At 43.2% G+C, this 26,428-nt stretch overlaps 1 protein-coding gene across 2 annotated transcripts in view; it reads right to left on the bottom strand.

The window, feature by feature from the left end:
* The window catches only part of NUP133 (nucleoporin 133), an 899,557-nt gene that overhangs the window by 127,123 nt on the left and 746,006 nt on the right, over positions 1-26,428 (bottom strand). For both annotated transcript variants that reach the window (XM_082249111.1, XM_082249110.1), the window contains exons 19-20: positions 17,069-17,227; positions 1,770-1,905 (exon numbers count right to left, since the gene is read on the bottom strand). In XM_082249111.1, the coding sequence (XP_082105237.1) occupies positions 1,770-1,905; positions 17,069-17,227 (295 nt within the window). The remainder of the gene's footprint in view (positions 1-1,769; positions 1,906-17,068; positions 17,228-26,428) is intronic.

A 26,428-nucleotide genomic window follows, 5' to 3' on the forward strand; every position in this document is an offset into this window, starting at 1 on the left:
TCTCGTCCCCTCTGAATGGGTCTGGCTCTGGGTTTGTCCTGCTGCTCTCCTGCTGAGCCTTCTCATAGTATTGGAACAGCTGCTGGTAGCCCTGTTCTAGCTCCATCTCCCGGGTCACCAGGTGGACCAGGTCTTGCTCAATTTCGTGAGCGTCGTCCCAGTCATACCTGCTCTCCCTCCACTCCAAGAGATCACTGAACCGGGCTTGTGTAGGGCTCCCAAATTCAAGCTCTGAAAAAGACTCCCATAACAAGCCAGGACCATCAAACTCCTCTCCCTCTGGCTTGTCATGCTCGGCTGTCCAGGGCAGGTACTGTGCAACACACCACCACAGCGCCTGGTAGGCATCCTCCAGCCACATCTCCTGCCATACCTGGAGCTCCAATTCTTTTACCCATTCCTCCCGGGGCTGCTCCCCCAGGAAGGGCATCCGCAGGGCTACTCGCTTCTGCAACCGCTGGTCTTCCTTGGGGAGTCTCTCACCCTGCTGGTACTCCACAATGCCCAGTGCCTGGTACCAGATGCCTTTACGGACTGCATCTCGGTCATCCATGGCACCCTCATCGAACTCCACTGCTGGTTCCATGCTGGTGCTGTCAGGGTCACTGTACTGGGACATGCGTTGCCCTCAATTGTAAAATCCAGAGCAATGGTGTCTCCTGTAGCTGTCCTTCTGGCTGTAGGAATGATCACGCCGCTTGCCACCAAATGTAACGGACCGTTTCAGCAGACAAGGGGTTAAAATCCGTCTAGGCGATATGCCCCTTTCTGAGAGAGCAGGCACAGCTACTGCAGAACATCCAACTCCCGAACTGGATACAATATAGCACTCCAACCTGGAACCTCACGAATAGCTGCTAGCAGACGAACAGGAGAAGCATACATCAGCTTACATTCCTAGCAATCGGTCTCCAACAGCATACAGTGAATCCCCCCAAGAACGAGACAAAGCTCCGTGTGGAAGGTCAAGCAGTGGTATATTTATTGAGGGCTCCCTGCCCCTGTATTTATGCAGGTCTCCTACCTGGTGGACACTCCCCCTAGGGGACCAAATGGAAGACTGTGACACAGGCAGACATGTATCAAATTACAGACTCACAGAAGACATTCCTGAGGAGGGGGCTGCTGGAAACCATCCCCCTCTCTAGACAAAAGCACTCAGTTTAAATCAGTAGACATTCCTGAGGAGGGGGCTGATGGAAACAATCCTCCCTCCCCCTCTCTCTCTCTGCAGCTAGAACTAGTTTTCACAGCGACCTCTATCCTGGAGACAATGGAAGATATAATTAGGTTTAGCTTCCAGGTGGTCATGTAATCGTTAGTTTGTTCGGTAGATAAAATCTACCGAACACCCCGACAGAAAAGGCACGAATAAGCCTTTCTGTAGGGAAAATAAGTCTTTTAAAGTCTGGTCCATAGTCCAAAGGCAGCAGGCGGGCAACCAGGCTCCTCCAATGCAATGTGGCGAGATTGGTCTCGTCACACTATCCATTATGAAATGTACTAGCCCTGACTGTCCCAGGGGTCTTTTGATTGAAAAATCATTTCCGAGGCCGGAACTCCGCTTTAAGAGCCTAAATTGATTACATTTCTGAGGATCACAAAATGCAAATATTCAAGTTAATCAAAAATTTCAAAAACACAGATTCTCATGATTCATCAATACATACTACAAATATTCAACTGAAAAACATTCAAATATTTGAAATCTCTATATTGTGTCAACATACAATAAAAACTAATGCTAAGAAAAAGAGGTTGACAAGTACCTTCAATTTTATCTTGTAATATATCTTCATGCAAATCAGATGCCAAAGCAGCCAACTTGCTCAGTGCTAACAGTGTCTTTTTCTTACTAAAGTACCGTCTCTCCATGTTTGCGAGGGCATACAGTGTTCTGTGGGCCTGCAATGAAGACAATAAAATATAAACAAGGAGCAAGGAGGTCACTAAGAAAGTTAGTAATCCAAATCCCACTCACCCAGCGCTGTATATTAAAAATAATTAAAAATATAAAACGAAAACCATATAAGCTAGATTTATAGCTGCTGCTATAAATCACAAATGAATAAATAAAAGGTGTGACAGATCCACTAATGAATAAATAAATCTGTAACACTAGCAGCGCTAACACATAACCAATAATCATAACATTTTCAAATTATCAGTGATTAATATATGATAAAATAGATAATAATGTCCACAGAGAACCGTATGCAATCACTTGGAAAGAGTAAACACACCCCCAAATGATAAACGCAAAAAAGTCCAATTCTAGGTGCAGATATCAAATATTGGTGAGATAGATATGCAGCTATCAATGCATTCAGTGTGCCTCCACCATCAAGATGTGCCACCCCGTCAGAATGGACACTCACCAGACAAACAATCAGTATTAGCTTGTATATGACAGATACAATCTTCACCTATGGACCAATGTGCAGCCGCAGCTTGGCTCCTGAAAGGACTCTATATCTCCAACGGCAATCAGCTCACGCCCAACCAAACATGTAAGTGAAAGCATATAACGGGGACACATAATGTAATTCCGTGCACTTTATTGTAAAACAATATACATCCAGTCCCCCCTTCCCATCAAAATGCTACTCACAAAACATAGAAGAAATTCAGGCGTTGCAAATGCATAGAAGAGTGTAAAACAGTAAATCCACCGCTGTCCTCACGCGCCGACCGCTCGGTACCTAGCAAGCCGGAACTGGCAGCGTGGCGTCTTTAGTTACTATGGCGACCGCGTACTCACGCTCTAACGCGTTTCATCATCACAGACTTCAACTGAGGGCCCTCAGTTGAAGTCCGTGATGACGAAACGCGTCAGAACGGGAGTACGCGGTCGCCATAGTAATGAAAGACGCCACGCTGCCAGTTCCGGCTTGCTAGGTACCGAGCGGTCGGAGCATGTGGACAGCGGTGGATTCACTGTTTTACACTCTTCTATGCATTTGCAACGCCTGAATTTCTTCTGTTTGTGAGCAGCATTCTGATGGGAAGGGGGGACTGGATGTATATTGTTTTACAATAAAGTGCACAGAATTACACTATGTGTCCCCGTTATATGCTTTCACTTACATGATTGGTTGGGCGTGAGCTGATTGCCGTTGGAGATATAGAGTCCTTTCAGGAGCCAAGCTGCGGCTGCACATTGGTCCATAGGTGAAGATTCTATCTGTCATATACAAGCTAATACTGATCGTTTGTCTGGTGAGTGTCCATTCTGATGGGGTGGCACATCTCGCTTTTCCCCCACCATTTTGCGATCCAGGTACCTGTTTAGAGTTGATAACATATCCAGTCATGTGTTGTGGCAGCTCCCCTCTTTTTCTTCCACCTCTTCCTCTCCCCCCCCTTCCCTGTTCCTTTTTCCTCTTTTTCACATTGCTCTATGCCATGTATTTTTGCAGTATTTTTTACAAGATCCATATTTATGATCATGCTAGTGTTCCGTTATCTACATACATTTCTGTATGGGCACATTTCCACAAACAAATTTTTTGGGTATACTTTACATTATGGTTTTATTCTCCTTTTAGGTGGATTACATGTGTCCGCATGGTTAATGTGTTGGGGATGTATGTATGTATTCACATTTTTTCCAATGATTTTCATTGGTATTTTTTACACGTTTTTTTGAACGTTTTTTTTAAATGTTTTTCTATGTGATTGTTGGTCCAGGTCTTTGTGTGTATGGGTGAGTTCACGGTACACACGATGGGCTGGACCTTCAGCTTGATTTTTATCTTTAAATCACCACTGAGATGCCCTTTGGGGCTGAGGCTAGGTGATTAATTGAGTTGTGCACAACTGCTGATTGTTACCGCCCCCGGTACACCTGTTTTCATTGGGGCGGTCTATTTAAGATCTATAGTCAGCTACAGTCGTTGTAATTTTTAAGCACAAGATGTATGTGTGAAACGCGCCTACGAGACTTTATGCTGGTGTCGTTGGTGTCATCACTTGCAACTTTTTGGAAATAAAGGTATTTGAAACCTATTGGAATCCCTGGATGTGCAGCTATTTCTTTTCCTACAAGTGTTCCCACGGAGGCGGGCCGGGGCCAGCACTCTATTGGATATCCTATCTCCTGGCAATCACCACACACTATACACCTGGAGCAGCGTCTTTCCTTTCTTCAGTTCCAAGTGATTGCATGCGGTTCTCTGTGGACATTATCATCTATTTGATCATATATTAATCACTGATAATTTGAAAATTTTATGATTATTGGTTATGTGTTAGCGCTGCTAGTGTTACAGATTTATTTATTCATTAGTGGATCTGTCACACCTTTTATTTAATGAAGACAATAAGCATAAAAAAATGGATTTTGTACTTACCATAAAATCCATTTCTCTGAGTTCACTGACGGACACAGCGCTCAAATTATAACTAGTGGGTTACATAGTTAGTGAGGTTGAAAAAAGACACCAGTCCATCCAGTTCAACCTATGATGTGTGTGTGTGTGTGTTTGCTGCTAACCGTACATTGTATACCCCTGTATGTTGTGGTCTTTAAGGTGCCCATCTAATAGTTTTTTGAAACTATCAATGCTCCCTGCTGATACCGCTGTTTGCGGAAGAGAATTCCACATCCTTACTGCTCTCACAGTGAAGATCACCCTGCGTATTTTAAGGTTAAACCGCCTTTCCTCTAGTTTTAGTGAGTGGCCACGTGTCTTATTGTATTTCCTTTCTCTGAATAGGTTTTTTCATATGCTAGGGTTGCCAGTACAATATTTGTACATTGATATCATATCCCCCCTCAATCGTCTCTTCTCCAGAGAGAATAAGTTCAGTGCTTGTAGTCTTTCCTCATAGCTGATGTCCTCCAGTGCTTGTAGTCTTTCCTCATAGCTGATGTCCTCCATTCCCCTAATTATTTTTGTTGCCCTTCTCTGGACTTTCTCCAGTTCCAGCACATCCTTCCTGAGGACCAGTGCCCAGAACTGGACAGCATACTCCAGATGTGGCCGGACCAGAGTCTTGTAGAGTGGGAGAATAATCTCTTTATTTCTGGAGTGAATCCCCTTTTTTATACATCCCAGTATTCTGTTGGCTTTGCTTGCAGCGGCTTGGCATTGCATGCCACTGCCAAGCCTGTTGTCTACCAGTACCCCCAGGTCCTTTTCCATCCTAGACTCACCCAGAGGTTCCCCCCCTAGTGAGTAGCTTGCTTTCTGGTTTCTGGCACCCAGGTGCATTACTTTACATTTTTCAACATTAAACCTCATCTGCCATGTAGTTGCCCACCCCATTATTTTGTTCAGGTCCGCTTGTAAGGTTTCCACATCCTGCCCAGAAGATATTGGCCTGCTTAGTTAAGTATCATCCGCAAATACTGAGATTTTACTCGATATCTCCTGGAGGAGGTTAGATTGCCTCCAACTCCTGGATGAGGTTATATTGCCTCCTCCAGGAGTAGGACTAGGAATAACAAAAAACTCCTGGCAATGCCCATGGGCTGTCTTCAGCTGGTATATAACCACCCTCTCTGCTCTAGGTAATCAGTTTAGTAGCAAGCAGTATTAGAAGTATCAGAACTCCATAGAGGGGTGGATGCTGTGTCCGTCGAACTCAGAGAAAACAATTTTACGGTAAGTACAAAAATCCCATTTTCTCTTTCGTTCATCGACGGACACAGTGCTCCATAAATCATAACTAGTGGGACGTTCAAATGCAGGGCCAAAAGGAAAATGAGGGGTGGGGGAAAATAACTCAAGGCTTAACATAAGAGTCCTTAACCAGGGGACAGGAGCCTTAACCGGGTCACCGAATCCCTGTCTGAAAAATAAAGGTTTAAAGAAAAAACACCCCTCAAGAGAGACCAGCCCTCCTAAACAGCAGCCTGCAAAACTTTGCGGCCAAAAGTAGCATCTGTAGATCCCAAAGTATCTACCTTATAGAATTTTGTGAAGGTATGCACGGGCGACCAAGTGGCAGCCTTGCAATATTGAAGCCTGATGACAGAAGGCCCAAGAAGGACTTCGCACCCGAGTAGAATGCGCCGTGACAGGGAAAGTTGGAACCTGACCAGTAATGGAATAGGCCTTGAGTGATCAATCTAGAGATGGTAACTGAAGATGCGGCAAACCCTTTTCTTGGTCCGTCCATAACCACAAAAAGCGAGTCTGACCTCCAAAAAGACTCAGCAGCTGCCAGATACACCCGAATCGCATAAACAGCATCCAAGGAATGCAAAGTAAATTCCTTGGGAAGAGCCAACTTTAGACAAAAGGAAGGCAACACAATGTCCTTATTCAAATGGAAGTCAGGAACAACTTTGGGCAGGAACGTTGGACAGGGGCAAAGAACAATTTTATCCCTATAGACCACTAAATAGGGACTGCTAAAGGATGTCGCCAATTCCAATACCCTGTGGGCCAAGGTAATAGCCACCAAGAATGTCACCTTCTGGGATAACGAAAGCAAGGGAATGTCCCAAATATTCTCAAATGGAGGTTTCTGGAGAACCGAAAGTACTAGTGTAAATCTCATGGCGGCAAAAGAGACCATACAGGTAGAGCCACATATTGAACCCCCTGAATGAAGGTACCAACTAAAGAGTGTGTGGCTATCGCTGAAAAAAAGATTGCCAGGGCAGACACCTGGCCCTTGATGGTACTCAAGGCCAACTTATGATCAATGCCCTGTTGAAGAAATATTAGGATCTGAGCCATAGAAAAGGATCGAGGATGAACGCTAATCGACTCACACCAAGAAATGTATGCTTTCCACGTACGATGGTATATCTTGCTGGAAGACTACTCTCTCGCCTTCACCATAGTAGGAATCACTGATCCAGACAGACCTCTATTCCTCAGTACCTGGCTTTCAATAGCTAAGCCATTAAAACCAGCAACTGTAAAGCAGGATGGTAGATCAGTCCTTAGGACAACTGGTCTTCTCTAAGAGGAAGCTTCCAAGGGACATTTACAGCCACCAGGATGATTAAAAGATCCTCACTCTTGATTCTTCGCAGGAACTGTGGAAGAAGCCTTAGCCAAGAATGATACTGGCATTACCGTGGCCCTTGGATGCCTGTGGCGTCTGTCAGAGGACCCTGTGACCACCAGCAATGATGTATCAATGTCAGTATTTTGTGATGTAACACGTATATTTATTAATTAAATGTGATATTTGTATATGCTGTGTTATGAATTTCATGTACGTATGTGCAATATCTATGTCAGCCCATTGATATTTTTATTCTATATTTTCCCTGATTGCAGCCACATGTTTCATTCAAAGTCCCAATTTCCTTTAGTTTTATTTATGCATAGGGATGGAGGAATATGACCCTACCCTGTCATTTCCTCATTTAAAGTCCCAAATTTCTCCCCCCTTTTTTAATATGATTCAGGGATGGAAACATGCGGTTAATGATGTCAATCCTGACTTGATTATATATTTTTTATTTATTTTCTTTATTAATACCCTAGTGGCCCCTTTCTCCTCCCCATTTCATTATTATCGCTCTATTCCTTTCTCCCCCCCCCTTTTTCCTGTTGTCCACTGAGAATATTTATCACACAAACCACATAAAAATTATGTTTATGCATCTCGACTATTACCTTACCTATATTTATATAATTTATTTTTATTAATATATGTTATATACTAATTTATTGAGCCACCCTTATGGGTTGTTCTGTAGTTGTGTGTTGGGATGCTTTTTCAATTCCGGGAGCTGCGATGCGAGCCTGGGGCTTTCCCCTCCTCCTCTGCCCTCCGGCACGGGAGGTTGGGCTGGACACCCGGCGTGCATCGACGCCACGCTTCGCGCATGGTGCGTGCGACATCACTGCTGATGCTGTGCACCGGTGCGTGGTTTTCTATCTATGGCACTGTTTAGGAGTGATTTTGGCGCCAATACCATTGGTACGGGCGTCTTCTCCTCTCCTCTTTCACAAAGGCTGTGTGACGTTGGGGAGGTTCGTCGGGTGTGGGCCACTACAAGAACCATCATGGGCAACACACTTACTCTCTTAGCACTTTGTTCTGAGGAGACCAAGCACAATTTTATTAGGAGCTTATCTTTTAAGGTACCACATTTTTTCATACGTTTATTTGTGTTCACAGGTGTTTAGTTATTTTTAATGTTTATTTTTCCCCCAGCCAAAGACTTACAGTCTAAATTTTCCACTTTTTATATTTTTTCAATTTTCTTATTATATCACTCAATCACTCCATTGGGACTATCTCTTCGGGTATCATCTCTAATTGAATCATATAGGACACTTTGTCTATACCTTATACATACACTTTTAATGTATTCTACAGCAGCACATTTGAGATATTTACTTGTTTCTTTGCTGATTTACTAGGATGTACCCCACCATTTCTAGATTTTTGCCCAGTGGTGGTTTTCCTGACCTTCCACCGCGATCTCTTTGCCATAGCTCCCAGAAATGGGTGATATTCCCTATGCACCTTCAATCTACCTCATGCGATTTTTGCAACTTTAGCTACTTTGCAAGTGCCAACAGGTATATTCCCACCCCCCCCCCCTTCTTGGTCTTTTGTCATACTTTACTAATAACTATGTATTTTATAATAGACACGCACATATTTATACACTTCACATCTGCTCCTGTTGATTGGTTACAGCCATGAAATGCGTAGAGCTGTTTAGGATGCCATGTTATGACTATCATGTGCCTAACATCTCTTTATGTATTACAATAAATTTTAACCCGAAATTTATAAATTTATATATCATATATGTTGGTGCTAGTCCACAATATCCAATAGGACATCATTATGTGCAATCGTAATACGCTATGCTGGTATGGGCTGACTTATATGCATTTATTAATGCTATCAACCAGTAATGATTTATCATTGCCATTATGTTGTGATGTAACATGTATATTTATTAATTAAATGTATTATTTGTTTATGCTGTGTTATGAATTTCATGTACATATGTGCAATATCTATGTCAGCCCATTGATATTTTTATTATATATTTTCCCTGATTGCAGCCACATGTTTCATTCAAAGTCCCAATTTCCTTTTGTTTTATTGACCCTGTGACCGCGTCACGAATATCTATATCCTCCTGTAGAGCCGAACCTGCTAAAGGAGCTGCATGTAAGACTATGCAAACAGAACTGTATTGAAGGCGGATACTACCAGACTCAGAACCTGTATGCAAAACGGGGGGAGAGAACTGTCTGTGTGACAGCAGCTGGGGAATCACGGCCTGTGGTCCCTTAAGTTTGTGCAGAGGAAGGGCCACCTTGATCAGAAAAAGAAACAGACCTAAGTAAATCAGTTCCCTGGTCAGGGATCGGGGGGACCTTGGGTAGTTCAGACATCACCTGAACCTTTGCAGGAATTAAATCCACACAAAGACTCAGGATCTAAAAAAAAACTAAAAAGGACAAGCTTTGTCCCCCTTTCAGGGTACCCCCAAAAGAAACATTTTGAGGATCTCCTTAACGCTCAAAGTAGTCTACGGGGCCGGAAACCAGTAAAGAAGTCCCTCCACCCTAATAATGGGTGAGGACAGAACTTCATGCTTAAGGAGTCTTGTCTGCTGGTCCGGGGAAGCTAGCACTAGGCTTACCAGACCAAGGTTGCTTGGAACCTCCCAGGGAAGTTTTAAAATATCCATTTCCCTTATTCTCCATCCCAGAAGCACAAAATAATTTTCTATATTATATTATATAATATTTTCTATCGCATCTGCAATGAGGCTCCTTCCCTTTCCTTGACTGTGGCAGGAACGTACTCTTACCCCCCCTCGTTATACCCTTCATGATGTCATCCAGGGTAGCCCTAAACAGGTGATCGCCTTGAAAGGGCAGATCAATGAGAGCTTTCTTATGACTCGTTTCCACTGAGCGGTATGGTTCGGTATGTTACGCAATTTTTGCCGTTTCCATTGTCAAAAGTTGTGAATGGTACCCTAATTCCAAACTGTACCGTACCACTTTTTTGGGACCCTTTCGTTGGGGTACCAAGCACATTAGTACCGTTACCAACAGGGTGGAGCTATACTGTTGAGGTACTGTTTTTGCTGAGGTACTGTTGGCGGTGGAAACGCAAGCCTGACCATGGTGTAACGTTCCGAACCGAACCATATCGCTCAGTGGAAACGAGGCATTAGAGGCTTGGTCTGCGGACCAATTCTTAAGCAACAGCACGTGCCTAATCACCACCGCTGAAAGTTTGGACAGCACAGGAGCTGTATCAAAAGCTGCATCACAAAAACTGCAGCCCATGGACCAACTGGTCTTCTAAATTGACATAAGCAGCGGGGACCTGCTTACTCCCCAGGTCCTGGCACAAAAGCTTGGACCATTCGGTTAGGGTCTGAGACACCAGGGCTAAGGCAAAGATTGGCCGCAATGCCGAACCAACCATAGTAAACATGCTGCGTGCAACAGCCTCCGCTTTCTTGTCAGTCAGGTCCTTCAAGGTCGGGGATTGCTCTACTGCAATCATGGTTGCTTTATTCAACCTGGAAACAGGAAGGTCCACCACTGGGGAACTAGTCCACTTTAACCGCTTAAAGACCGCCCGCCGCAGATATACTGCGGCAAGCTGGCTCGGCTGCGCGAATCGACGTATGGGTACGTCGGTTCGCGGGATCGGTCCTGGGGGCCACTAGGGGAGCTGTAGGCCAAGGGACCGCTGCGACTAAGACCCAAGCCCGGTCTTATGCAACCCAGAGAGATGTTTAATTTGCGGGCCAGCCTCTGACCGTGAGGCTATGTTGCGGCCAACCTAGCGTGTAGCTGCGGTCTGCATGCGCTGGCTGGCTTGGCTGGTGTTGTGGAAATTGCATATTACATATTTCCTTGTTAATATAGTGGCTCACTGCATTCTAAGCCTCCAGGAAGTATAGCTTATACCTTTCTGATGTAAGGCTTGAGGAATGCAGTATGACCAAGCCCACCCTTCCCCATTAAAAGGTGAAGTCACTGTCGTCTGGATAAGCGAGACCTTTTCTCCTCAGGAATGTGACAAGGGTGTCGGCTTGGGGATGGTATTCCTTATACACAAGTACCATTGCCCAAGCTGTTAAAGTCAGTCTTACCCAGAACATCCATGAAGCAAGGGTTTGATCCTGATTCCCTGTGCCATGTGCATAATAGCAAATGGGACTCCATTGCGAGAAACATCTTTTAGTTATTCTTGTTATATTTCCTTTATCTGTGTCTGCCAGTCTTGTATTATGTTCCTAATATTGTAATAGTTTGTATGTGCCGCATGTTTTGTATAGTAAAAGCACATTTATACACTGCGGAGGTCTGAACTTCCTTGATTATACCGCAAAGTAACCTTGCTAGATAGACGCAAGCAAAACAGCTGGGGGGAACCACTGGATCTAAATTATCCAGCCCGTCGCCCAGCTCGGCAGTTGATTGTAGATCTCCAGAGAGAGAAAAAACAAAAACCATGTAATGAAGGAGAAAATTGCTAGGACCATAGATCCCAGCCGGGAGCCTAGGTCCTTACTTCTGACTAGACAGATTTAAACTGATTACCTAGAGCAGAAAGGGGTGTATATGCCAAGCTGAGGAGGGCCCATGGGCGTAGCCAAGTGTTCTTTGTTCTGCCTAGTCCTACTCCTGGTGGAGGCACTGTAACCCACTAGTTATGATTTATGGAGCGCTGTGTCCGTCGATGAACGAAAGAGAAATAACATTTTTTTTTTTTTTTTTACTCGCTGCAAAATGCCCTTCATGAAGTCCATTTAGAAAGAGACAGCACCATGGGATACACTACCATCTACAGGAGGATTGGACATTGGCACAAAAATAATAACCCAGGCTCTGAAATAGTTCAGGTGTAGCAATACTTATGAAAGACGTCAAACTCTACAGCCAGCTGTAAAATCTTGCAACCGAAAAGAACATATGCTGATGCAGACACAGCCACCTTGTAAGCAGTGCCATCTTAAGAGCCTTATAGGCCCCTGGGCAATGCAGTGCCCTGGGGCCCCCTGCGGAGCAGCGATAGCCCGGCGGCCAATGGGAGGAAGAGAGCGGGGCGGAGAGGAGTCCGGAGGAGGTGAGCGAGGACATGCATTCATCATGGCAAGAGAGCACAACTACCTGGAGTATATACCTTACTATATACATATTACAGAGACCAATATATACTACAAGAGAGTACAACTACCTGGAGTATATACCTTACTATATACATATTACAGGGAAAACTATATACTACAAGAGTCTCTTGTAGTATATAGTGTTCCCTGTAATATGTATATAGTAAGGTATATCCCTCCAGGTAGTTGTACTCTCTTGTAGTATATATTGGTCCATGTAATATGTATATAGTAAGGTATATCCTCCAGGTAGTAGTTGTACTCTCTTGTAGTATATAGTGTTCCCTGTAATATGTATATAGACTATATACACATTACAGGGAACACTATATACTACAAGAGAGTACAACTACTACCTGGAGTATATACCTTACTATATACATATTACAGGGACCATATATACTACAAGAGAGTACAACTACCTGGAGTATATACCTTACTATATACATATTACAGGGAACACTATATACTACAAGAGTCTCTTGTATTATATAGTGTTCCCTGTAATATGTATATAGTAAGGTATATACTCCAGCCTGTATAAAAAAGAGGAAGTGATTGGCGCGCACCGCAAGAGAGGAGGTTGCAGCTCACACAACTGTTGTGATTTGCAACCCTTGGAAGGGCAACAGTTCTATTTCCTAAATAAAGTAATGGTTAATGATGCAGCTCACAGGCAGGTTGGTAAAGAAGCTGTTGTTTGGAGTATACACAGGAGTAAGAGATTGGGAATGTGTGATGCTCCCAAAAAGATCATATAATACCAAGCCCCATTATCACCAGGCACCACCATGTTAGAAATTCTCTCTTCCTGTTCAGCACTGGGAGTGGATTCCTCGAAGACAGCTGACTGTGACTTGAGGAAAGCCCCCCCCCCCCCCCACATAGGCAGAGACTTGCAGAGCTGTGCTGTGACAAGACAAGCTCTCTGCTAATCTATTTATAGTAACCTCCCACAACACAAACTTCAGCCTGGTTTTATCTTAGTTGATGGAGAACTTGTCAGAAGTTGTCATGCTGATAACAGAGCAATGAAACAGCAGAAAGGCACAGACCTAGATCTTTGGAGAGATACAACGTTCACATAGACGATGAGACACTGCACTCCAAGTTATGACTAAGCGGATCTAACTCCATGAAACGTGTTAACCTTGGTCCTGTCTCTGAACAATATTTGTCTGTCATCTTGATCAATACATTGTTTATCATTTCAAGTTGGACTGCAGTCTCTCATCGTCTATATGAACATTGTTGCCGGAGTTATGGATCTGACGTACACCTGACCGCTGATCATCAGAATATGCACACTTGAGCGGCTTTGCTCTCCTGTGAACTCTTTGGAGAGATACAGTTGTGCTCATAAGTTTACATACCCTGGCAGAATTTATGATTTCTTGGCCATTTTTCCAAAAATATGAATGATAACACAAAAACTTTTCTTTTCACTCATGGTTAGTGTTTGGCTGAAGCCATTTATTATCAATCAACTGTGTGTACTCTTTTTAAATCATAACAGAAACTACCTAAATTACCCTGATCAGAAGTTTACATATCCCAGTTCTTAATGCCGTGTATTGCACCCTTTAGGTCCGGTTCACACTTATGCGAGTGCGGGAAGGCTGCGAATCCGCAGCCTGTTCCTGCATCGCACACGCACCCCGGGCAGTTCACACTGCCATATGTGATACGCTGGGGGTGTCAATGTAATCTTAACGACACCCCCAGTTTGATCGCATATCGCAGTGCGATCGTGCAGTTCGCACAGGATCGGATCGCACAAGTGTGAACCGCTGTGCGATCCGATCCTGATGCGGCTTCCAAAAAGGGTCCTGTGCGAGTTTGCTGCGGGTGCTAATTTAGCCATACAAAGTGTATGGCTAAACTCGCACCGCACAGCCGATCGCATGTAATGAAGGAGCAGTGCGCTCCGACATTACATGCGAACCCCGCACTCGCAGTAGTGTGAACCGGGGCTTAACATCAATGACAGCTTGAAGTCTTTTGTGGTATTTGTGGATGAGGATCTTTATCTCCTCAGATGATAAAGCTGCCCATTCTTCCTGGTAAAAAGCCTCCAGTTCCTGTAAATTCTTGGGCGGTCTTGCATGAACTGTACGTTTGAGATCTCCCCAGAGTGGCTCAATGATATTAAGGTCAGGAGACTGAGATGGCCACTCCAGAACCTTCAGGTTATTCTGCTGTAGCCAATGACAAGTTGACTTGGCATTGTGATTAGGATCATTATGTTGGAATGTCCAAGTACACCCCATGCGCAGCTTCCAGGCTGATGAATGCAAGTTTTCCTCCAATATTTTTTAAAAACGTTTTGCATTCATCATGCCATCAATTCTGACCAAATTTCCTGTGCCTTTGTAGCTCACACATCCCCAAAACATCAGTGATCCACCTCCGTGTTACACAGTAGGAATGGTGTACCTTTCAACATAGGCCTTATTGACTCCTCTCCAAATGCAGCCTTTATGGTTGTGGCCAAAAAGCTCAATTTTGATCTCATCGCTCCAAATGACTGTGCCAGAAGGCTTGAGGATTGTCTCTGTGCTGTTTGGCATATTATAAGTGGGATAATTTGTGGCATTTGCGTAATAATGGCTTTCTTCTTCTCAACCATGCAGTCCATCTTTCTTTAAGTGCCTTGTTATTGTGCATCTTGAAATAGCCACACCACGTTTTCAGAGAGTCCTGTTTTTCACCTGAAGTTCTGTGTGGGTTTTTTTCATATCTTGAACAATTTTTCTGGCAGTTGTGGCTGAAATTTTAGTTGGTCTCCCTGACCGTGGTTTGGTTTCAACAGAACCCCTCATTTTCCACTTCTTGGTTAGAGTTTGAACACTGCTGATTGGCATTCTCAATTCCTTGGATATCTTTTTATATCCCTGTCCTGTTTTATACAGTTCAACTACCTTTTCCCCCAGATCCTTTGACAATTATTTTGCTTTCCCCATGACTCAGAATCCAGAAACGTCAGTGCAGCACTGGATTAACCACTAGCCTGACCGCTCACTGAGCTGGTACTGCGGCAAAGTGGCTCGTTATCGTCTGGCAACGTAGACCTACGTCACCAGACTCTCCCCTCTCTCCGCGGCGCAGCAGGGGAGGAGACGCGGTGATCACCGCCGCTCTTCCCCGATCGTTTGGGATCGAGTGAGGAAATCCGCCCACTTGTGTAAACAAAGCGGGCAGATCTCCTATGTGACAGGGACAGAATACAGGATTCAGCATAGCTGAACCTGCAATTTGTGTCTTTGTCACACAAGCCCCTCCCCCCACACACGTCAGTAAGCATGAGGCATACATTTAACCCCTTGATCACCAATAAAGTTAACCCCTTCCCTGCCAGTATCATTATTACAGTAACAGTGCATATTTATAGCACTGATTACTGTAGTAATGTCACTGGTACCTCCAAAAGTGTCACAAATCTCAGTGAGGGGTCCGATCTGTCGCAGTCCCGCAATTAAAAAAAAAAATAGCAGATCGCCACCATTACTAGTGAAATAAAATAAACAATAAAAATGACAAATCTTTGCCGTAGTTAGTAAACGTGATAATTTTTGCGCAAACCAATCCAAATACGCTTATTGTAATTTTTTTTTACCAAAAATATGTAGCAGAAAACAAATTGGCCTAAAATGTTAAAAAAAATAGATTTTTAAATTTCTATTTGTGGGGAAAAAAGGACATCAATTTAATTTGGGTACAGCGTCGCACGACCGCGCAATTGGTCAGGAATGGGGTAAAATCTTCCGGTTTTAAAGTGGTTAAAAATACGCTCATTGAGAATTTTTTTGTCTAAGACATGTAGCTAAATACATTTTGTCCTAAATATATGACAAAAATTTAGTATATTGCATATTTTTTAACTGTCAAAGTAGAAAATGTCAATTTTTTCACAAAATTTTCGCTCTTTTTTTTTTATTAATATCGCAAAAAATGAAAAGCGCAGAGGTGATCAAATACCACCAAAAGAAAGCTCTATTTGTGGGAAAAAAATTGTGTTTGGGTACAGCGTTGCATGACTGCGCAACTGTCAGTTAAAGTCCCGCAGTGCCAAGTTGCAAAAAGTGGCCTGGACGTAAAGCAGGAAAATCCTCCGGGGGTAAAGTGGTTAAAGATGAAGGGTCTGTCAGGAGTCCAGAAACTCATTGACCTTTTACACACACACACTAATTACAAGCAAACAGATCACAGATGAGGATGGTTACCTTTAATAGCCATTCAAACCCCTTTATTTCAACGTGTGTGCATGTTATCAGGCCAAAATCACCAGGGTATGTAAACTTTTGATCAGGGTCGTTTGGGTAGATTCTGTTGTCATTATGATTTACACAGTTGATTGATAATAAATGGCTTCAGCCAAACACTAACCGTGAGTGAAAGAAAAGTTTTTGTGTTATCATTCATATTCTCGAAAAAATTACCAAGAAATCATAAATTCTGCCAGGGTATGTAAACTTATGAGCACAACTGTATAAGAAATCACTGCAGATATATGTGCTTAGGTAAATTTTCATGAATCAGGTTTACATCCCCTTTAATATAATATAATAAAAATAGAGCATTCCTGGAGTTCTCTTTAAAAAAAAAACAAAAAAAAAAACAGAGACATTAACAAAGAAACCTGAAGTCCTCAGTTCTCTCTTAAAACATACTGTAATGCATATTCTTCACTAGTATGGAGTACATTTTTTCTTCTGTTTTTTTTAAAAGAATTGTCACCACAGGTAAGGGTGTTCCTGCACCAAGCAGATTCTTAGCGTCTGGTTCAATATCTTCTACTCCTAAGCCAGTTATTGCTATTCATGCACCCCTTTGAGAGTAGTATGGTGCAAGGCAGCATTAAGAAAAATATACCCTATACGTTATTGATAGTGCCACTAAACCATTTTCTGAAAACTAACTGCCTTAAAAAAAATATAACTGGTATCAATTGATTTTTTTTTTTTTTTTTTTTTACAGCCAGCTTACCTTTTCAAAATCTTGGCTGTTAACTTCATGTAACCAACTAAGATGTTCATGAGCTTGCAGAAATGAAGCCAGGTGCCCATGCTGGGAAACTGGTTGGGACAAAAGCTTTCCACGCTTTCCCTTCTCTAAATACCAACGGAACAAGAAATCTGAAAAATTCTGAAAAAAAAAAAAAAAAAAAATGAAGCCATAAAAATGAAATAAGGTATGTTTTTACAATAAATAACTTTGCAATTGCTGCACTGCCATTGACTTATATAGGCTTCCAGTGCACAAACAACCCAGATAGTTTATACTTCTGATACATATACTGTATATGCACGGCTAATCCTGTCAACACCACATCCCAAATACATAGTCAGAAATTGGAAAAAGGGAAAGCAGGACTTTGAAGGTGTTGGGCTCCTCCATCAGATGCTTTTAAGATAACACATAGGTTTGTAAAAAATGCACACTTTATTGGTAATAAAGATTAAAAAAACTCCAGTCATTGGAGACATCAAGAGAGTATAAAAACAACGTATAACATAATATAACCCTGAAAAAGATATGATCCATAACTTGGGATCCCCAAACAAACTTTAAAGGTACTGCCACTATATACATCAATCAAAGCAGACAAGTAGCCAGTGATGCAGAGGATGGGACTCCTCCCAATGCGTTTCACCTTACGGCTTCTTCAGGGGTGTTTGCATGGCGGGGGGGGGGAGGGTACAGGTGGGTTACGGTTACTACAAGCATAAGAGTATAAAAGGTTTTCATCAACTGCTATTGACTGTATACTATATTCTAATAAATATCTCATATAGCTATTATATTACACAAAAACTTAAGGGTAAACAGATAGTATTGTACCCTGCTGGAGGAAATCAGATAAGCTCACAAGAATCGAACAGGGTAAACACTTACAGCCAGAGGAACATCACCGGAGTGAGGCTACCACCAATATATGGGTAAAGGAGGAAAGGGGGGCCCATCTTCCCGACATCCACAATGAGATAGGGGGCCAAGAGCAAGCCACAAACTTTTCATTTAAGCTGAGTATCACTAAACCTTGGGTCACAAAGCAGGGAAAGTAGTCAAAAGCAGCTATCCATTATTACATATACCTAAAGAATCCTTTCTTATAACTTTCACTAATCAACATACCTAATCTCCAAAGTGAAACCAATAAGGAGAGAAGCCCTCTCAGATGAAAATCAATTAATAAGACTAAAGGTGTAGGAATCCGTATGGATCCACCCAAGACATGAGCCAGAAAATAAAAGTAAAAACCTGCATTTTTGTACTTACCGAAAAATCCTTTTCACTGAAGTTTGACAGACGCAGCTCCATATCTTCTTTAGACCATTGGGTTATGCTCCTCCAATCAGGAATAGGACACTAGGCAGGAAAAAGCTTTACCACGCCTAAGGGGGCTGTCTCTGCAGGCATAACCCACACACTGCTACAGCCTCAAGTTTCGTTGCAAGCAGTGTTTAGAAGACAAAAAACCCCGAACACTCAGAAGCAGAGGGGCAGGTGCTGCGTCTGTCGATGAACTTCCAAGAAAAGGATTTTACGGTAAGTACAAAAATCCAGTTTTCCCTATCGTTCATCGACAGATGCAGCTCCATATCTTCTTTAGACCATTGGGATGTCCCAAAGCAGTATTTTCATGAGGTGAGAAAACAACGCAAAGAACAACGTAACTCCCCAAAACTAAATGTACTCTATAGCCAACCAGGTAATATGAAGCTTAACCAGGAACTGGAGCTCACCTAGAAAAAGCATACACCCTCAAAGAGAACAAAAAATATTCTCTTTAAACAGCAGCCTACAAAACCTTGCGGCCAAAAGAGGCATCCGAAGATGCCAACACATCAACTTTGTAGAATTTTGTGAACATATGCACAGACGACCAAGTTGCCGCCTTGCAAACTTGCATCACTGACGCCTGATGGCGAAAAGCCCAAGATGCACTCAGCGCTCTAGTAGAATGTGCCTTCACTGGGAAAGGAGGAACCTGACCCTTCAGCGAATAAGCCTGAACAACCGTCTGCCTGATCCACCTGGAAATGGTCACAGCAGACGCAGCCAATCCCTTACGAGATCCCTCAGTAAGGACAAAAAGAGCATCTGATTTTCTGAAAGACTCTGTAGCCGCCAGGTAAACCCTGATCGCCCAAACCACATCCAAAAAATGCGAGGCAATTTCCTTGGGATGCTTGGGCTTGGGACAGAGTAAAGGCAGCGCAATCTCTTCATTCAAATGAAAATCAGAAACCCTCTAGGAAGAAACGATTGATTTGGTCGGAGCACCACTTTATCTCTGTGGACCACCAAATAAGGTGAGCAGCATTACAACGCCGCCAATTCAGATACTCTGCGGGCAGAAGTGATAGCCACCAAGAAGACAACCTTCTGAGACAATAAAAGCAGAGGAACCTCCCGAATGTTCTCAAAAGGAGGCTTTTGAAGAACAGAACACCAGATTTAGATCCCACGGAGGTAGCGAGGACCGTCTCGGAGGAGCCATATAGCGAACTCCCTGAATGAAGGTACGAATCAAGGCATGCATAGCTAACGGGCATTGAAAATATATAGTCAAGGCTGACACTTCACCTTTGATAGTGACCAAAGCCAACCGCTGTTCAACCACTTTCTGCAGAAAAGCCAAAACTCTAGCAACCGAAAACAAGCGAGGGTGCACCTTCAGTGATTCACACCATGAAATGTAAGATTTCCACGTACGATGATATATCTTCCTAGCCTTCAATAGGGTAGGAATCACAGAGTCAGAAAGACCTCTATTCCTCAACACCTGGCTTTCAACAGCCATGCCGTTAAAGCCAGTGACTGTAAAGCAGGATGGAAGATCAGACCTTGAGACAGTAGATCTTCCCTGAGAGAAAGTCTCCAAGGAACAACAGCGACCAACCTTACTAGGTCTGCCTACCAAGACCAGAGAGGTCAGTCTGGAGCCACCAGAATAACCGGAATCCCTTCCACCTCTACCCTGCGAAGAAGCCTCGGCAGGAGTTTCAGTGGAGGAAAGGCGTAAATCAGCCAATACCGATCCCAAGGAGCCACCAGTGCGTCTGTGGCGTCGGCTAGAGGATATTTAGATCTGGCTACGAAACTATGCACCTTGTTGTTGAGAAAAGAAGCAAACAGATCCCCCACCGGACACACAGAAGATGAAACACCTCCGGGTGTAAGGAACACTCCCCTTAATCAAACACCTGATGATTCAAGTAATCCGCTTGCCAGTTCTCCACACCTGGGATATACACAGCAGAGAGGACTGGGACAAACTCTTCCGCCCTGGCCAAAATTTCAGCCACCAAGACACTCTTGGTGCCCCTCTGGTGGTTGATGTAAGCCACAGCCGTGGCATTGTCTGATTGAATCCGAACTGGACATCTTGCAGGCGAGTCATCCAGTGGCTCAGACAAAGCTTTATTGCTCTGAGTGCCAAAACATTTTAATCAGCAGTTTGGACTCTTCTACTGTCCAGGTTCCCTGGGCACAGAGCTTCCCCCAGTACCCATCCCGACAGGCTGGCATCCGTGGTAACCACCGTCCAAAACAACGGAAACAAGGACTTTCCCCTGGCATAGTGCTGGAGAATGAAGCCACCATAATAGAGCAGATCTTGTGTTGTGGCTCTACTAAATTAAAGTGTCCAAGGACTTTGGATCCTTGTTCCATTTGACAAGAATCTCCCTTTGCAAAGGTCTGGTATGGAACTGAGCAAACAGAACCGCCTCAAAGGTTGATACCATCAGACCCAAGGCCTGAATGTAAGTTCACAGAGAGGACAGATTGTTTGCCACAACCGGATCGCCCCACAATCACCCCTTGCGACAGCAGATCTTGTAACGCCTCTCGTAGATTCCTTAATCGTTCTGGAGTTTGGTGCAGATTGGACGGGAAGAATCTGTCCGACCGACGAGACTGGAATTCGATCTTGTACCCTGATCGGATTAGTTTGTGAACCCATTTGTCCTGAATCAAGGAAGTCCAAGGTCCCAGGAAAGAAGCGAAGACATTCCCCCAACCCATAAGCGGGTGAGGGCTCCCCCTTCATCCAGAAGAGGATTTGTCTGCAGATCCAGACTGGCCGGTCTTTGATTTACCTGACCATGGCTTATTGGAACTACCAGAAGACCTAAACGGCTTCCCTTTTTCTTGTGACCCGGAGGTACGAAAAAGTCGCTTAGGAGCAGTGAAGAAAGGCCCCCGTCTATGACAAGGCACCTTGCCCTTAGAGGACTGAGGAAGAAGAGTACTCTTCCCACCCATAAGGCCTTTGATCAACTCGTCCAGAGTGGATCCAAACAACCTCTCCCCCATAAAGTGAAGATCTATCAAAGCTGAATTTAATTGTCGACATACTTCCCACTTTTGCTACATTTCTACACGTATACCAGTGTTTAACTAATGCCTGGAAAGCTTTGGCATAGAAAGATTTGTCTTAACCAGCCTAGGATAGCCTGCTTCACTTTGTCAACAGTGCTGAAATGCTGGCCACTAGGGGAGCCGCATCCACACATGAACATCAGGACTTGAACCATCTGGTCCATTAGTTCCAGCACCGCTGGGGGGAGCTACTCAGCTTCCAAGTTACCTTTAAGTAACTTCACCCATTCGGTAACACCATAACAATTTACAAATATTGGTTTCACTATGAAACCTGCTAGCACGTGTAGATGGCGGGACAAAAACTCCACCCTTCTATTCACAGGGTCCGCGAAGGGCGGGGATTCTTCCACCGGAACCACAGTAGAATTATTTAGCCTAGAAACCGGGTGATCCACCTAGTGGAAACTGAATCTGCAAAGGGATAACTGCGTTTAAAGCGCTTAGGCACCACTAGCATGTGCTTGATGCGCCGCCATTGTTCATTGAAAATATCGTCAAAAAGCTCCGAACAAGGAAACACCTTGCCCGATTTTCGGGATTTTTGGGAACCAAAAGACACCTGCAAACCCTACACTGTAGATTCATCTGCCAATTTTAAAGTTTCCCGCACTGAAACTATAAGTGCTTCCATTAATAAGCGTTTCCGCACGGCGGCGGACGAGGACAGGTGCTCTTCCCCATCAGAATGCGAAGACACCAACCCCTCAGGGTGGGGTGCGTGTGGGGTGGCCATATCTGCCTCAGAATCCGAGGAAACTACCGGGGGGGGGGGGGTTAAAGCAGAGGGTGTTTGCGGCTAGCAACACTTTTACAACCAAAATCTACCTTTGGCACCAGGCTTTCCAAGACAGGGGCTGCGACCCAGAAGGTTCCGCAGCCACTCCTAGGGGGTCTGTAGGAGAAATAGTACCCTGGGGCACCATTTTACACTGAGATGAAAATATTTTTAAAGTCTTTAAAAGTCGCAAAATTGCGATCCCACCGCTAACTTAAGGGTATACCTAGTCCTAATCCAATACAATCTGATAGAGTGGGTGGGGAAAACCTACAGGGGACCCCAGAAAACGTTACCAAACCGCTCAGGAGACTGCCAGCACGTTCCTGTGAAACAGAAAGTAAAACATTCTTCCACAGGAAATGAAAAGCACAGCCTGTCATAGCTAGATTTGTGTTATATGCCGTTTGCCTGTCTAGCGATCGTTGACTACAAGAAAATGGCCGCCACATGGATTCCTATAGGGAACATAAAATAGCTGCTCATGCATTTCAATGGGAGAATAGAAAGCGTAAATCTACAGCAAAATGGCGGCCCCCAAGGAGCGTCATGCAGTCTCCCTGACCCCAAGAAGGGGTTCAAGACAAGATGCATCAGGGGGTCCCTAGGAAGAGACCCCACCAGGACAAGGCCACCCCCAAAGAAAAACGCCACCACGGCTGCAATATTTCCGCCCCCTGGAGGTAGGACCTGCTATGGGTAGGGGAAAAGACTTGGAGCGGTAGACCTAACATCACAGTGGCCAGGGGAAACGAGGGAGCAGAGAGGGTCCAACAACCCACGTCCACTCCGAGACAGCCAGGGAACGGTATTACTCACCATACCATGGTACCAGGTGGGTGCCACTCCTAACAGTCCACCTCCCAACCGGGGTGGGGGTGCTGCCAGCCAGGGGGTACACTGCCACTCAGGGAATTCCAGGTCTATTGCGTCCCAGCGAGAATTGTCCACTCGCAGGTTCGTCCCTATCCATCGGGGGGTTCCGTCGTGGCGAAGCCTAGTTCTGGACTATATCCTGCTCACGCTCGCTGGCCAGGCTGGGAGACCATAAGGATCTAGAAAATCCAGTGCAAAACAACAGCCGGATATAGGAACTAACTAGTGAAAAAAAAAAATCACAATAAAACAAATTTCCCTATTAATAGCAAAGACCGAAGTCCCAGCAGGGAATTAGGTCCTATTCCTAAACTAGGCAGAAAACAAACTAGAGGCTGTAGCAGATTGTGTGGGGTTATGCCTGCAGGAACAGCCCCCATAAGCATGGTAAAGCTTTTTCCTGCATAGTTTTCTATTTCTGAGGAGCATAACCCAATGGTCTGAAGATGATATGGAGCTGCGTCTGTCGATGAACGATCGAGAAATGAATGTGTGTCACCAATTAGATGTTGCTAAACCATTTCTCCTAACTTCAACTGCATCTGAGCATAAGGTTGTTACCTTGGGGTAATAATGGCTTCCAGCCCAAGAGACAAAGAGTCCAGCGCCGTGCCAACAGGGATCCTCCAGCGATAGTTCATTTGGGCTTTTCACCCCTGGACCCCCTTTAAAAGGGAGCTGTTGGCGCCAAAAAACATAGCCGCACTCACGTCCCCCCATATTAAGAGACGGTGTACTGAAGAGTGCTATCGCGCATGCGCAATAAAAGCGGGAGCGGGGTCTCCGCCCCCCGCCCATTTGTCACCTCATCCACTCTGCCAGAGTGACAGAGGGAGGAGGCAAGGGCAGATGACAAACCAAGGGGGCAGAGGAAGAAATCACCGCTGCGGCCCGCTACAAGCCAAAATAAGAGGGGCTGCCAATAAGACACACGGACAAAAACAAAATATAATACATAATCTATCTCATCTGGGAAAATTACATAGGATGTATATAACAGACAGCACCATCTTGTGGAGATGGCGCCTTCCTATGTCGATAACACCAAATCTAACACTTCAAAAACATGCACACCCCAGGTATAATACCGCATAGGGACTGTACATACACCACTATGTGGAATTCAGTTAAATATTAAGAACCCCCGTAACGGTGCAGTTTAAGAAAAAAACAGTCAAGAAATAACTGTCAAGAAATTACAGTCAAGAAATCAATCAAATCGAAAAATACAGTATATAGACATCCTAAATGTACTAGAACTATATCTATGTTTATCTTAGTCATCATATTCAAAGGAGCAAGGAGACTATGGGGCCTGTTGTATGGACAAAAAGAGGGCTTATTTAGGATATGAACTTGTTTGCAGCTAAGTTTGTTTATCTCAAGAATTACATCATTATGTAACGGTTTGGAGCCCCTCTTTAGAAATTACGAGAATTTGAGTATGATAACCAAGATAAACATAGATCTGGTTCTAGTACATTTAGGATTTTGTTTTTCAAATTTTTCCTTCCAGAGGATGTCTACTAGACTCTTGTTTAGACAGGTTTAAGTGAGTTAGTCCTAAGAATTACAGGCCCACAATATAAAAAAAAGAATTTCAATGGAAAACAATGTACTGCTTTGACATTGTCAGAATATTTATACTGCTCTGATATAACAGTGTCTCCATTTATGTAAATAAGCAAAGATCTATAAGGTAGGAGAATCTCAACTTATTTCCACAAATCAATATGCAACGAATTATTTTTAAATCGATTAATTTCTTTTTAACAGCATATACCAATCTTAGTGAAAACAATCTACAGTAGGGAATATACAAGAATATTAATTCACAAGACATGTATTCACAATAAATGATAAGACTTGAGGTGAGACAGAGATAACTCTGTCATAAAATACAAACTTAAAACTATAAATGCAATGGGATATGTAGCTCAATAATGAAATTAAAAATAAAGCAAGATTACGTTTTACGCAGGTATAGTAGAAACCATAGATAAGTATTCTATATAATCAAACCACAATTGTCTGCGAATTGCGCAGCCAACAGTCTCTTCGCTGCAGTTGGAGTGAGAATAGGCTATGCAAAATGGGAGCCTAGATCACTTAATATTGCGCTAAATCTGATATTAATAAAAACGTATAAAAATAAAAAAATCAGTTTTTAGAGAAAAATCTAATACGGCTGGGACTGTAATCTCGTAACCCTTCAACATGAAATGTAAAACATGCAAGGAAATAAACAGCAAGGTATATTTACCACATTTTAAATGGCTGCTAGCCTAAAACGGTCGTTACCAGAGTCCTTAAGATGGCTGCCTTCCCAAAATGGTGGCCAGTTAGGGAGGAGTTTCGTGTGGCATCCTTCAAAGTTTCAGATAAATGATGGAGCAAATGGAGTATGTATAGAGGAGTATATGTATGGATGTAAGTAGCGTGTGTGTTGTAAGTGTAATGGATGTTGTCGTAATGTGTGTGTCCTTTTACATCTGGGTTCCCTTTTTATATTGTATTGAACAAAAGGGCAGTAAAATTAACATGGTTGGGATTACTTAACCATTAACTGGTGAGGTCATTGGGCGACATCTCTACTAATCATTAAGGAAATTTGATAATAAAACTGTATGATAAGTTCTCCATTTAAGACTATCATAAAAACAACATAAAAATCTATCCATATTCTCATGGTATATACATGTCCATCATATATCTCCATCATGTATCTAGGTAAGGATTGAACCTGGTAACACCATTAAATAAATATATATATATATATATATATATATATATATATATATATATATATATATATATTGGAAATGACTGTTTTAACCATAGACTTCACTTAGTAGCAATCACCGAAGAGGGCAGTATTGTATTACTCTTAGATTCAGTATATAGCATATAACAGCATTATCTACCTACAAATAAACTTTGAACCTTATATTGATAAAGAGCTTACAATCCCAGACCTTCTAGACTCTTTGGCAAGGTCAGAAAAGTTTTATGACAACTCTACCACTTACAAAAGCTTATTTAAGCTTTTCTAAACATGAAATCATGAGTCATCAATCTAAGTAAAACTAGAATTGAGCAAGAATAAAAAACAAACTATAATATAGAAAGTTTTCCTAAATATCTATGTATGTTATTCATATATACACTCATTGTTAATATTCTCTTACATTATAATGTATCTTTAAATCTTATTTTTAAATGGGTTTAAACACAGAATACTTGACTAGTGTTCATGGTCACCCACACAGATAAGATTACCTTGGTATAGCGTCAGCTAGACT

Source organism: Pelophylax lessonae, assembly GCF_965119305.1.
Source record: "Pelophylax lessonae genome assembly, chromosome: 3".
NCBI lineage: Eukaryota > Metazoa > Chordata > Amphibia > Anura > Ranidae > Pelophylax > Pelophylax lessonae.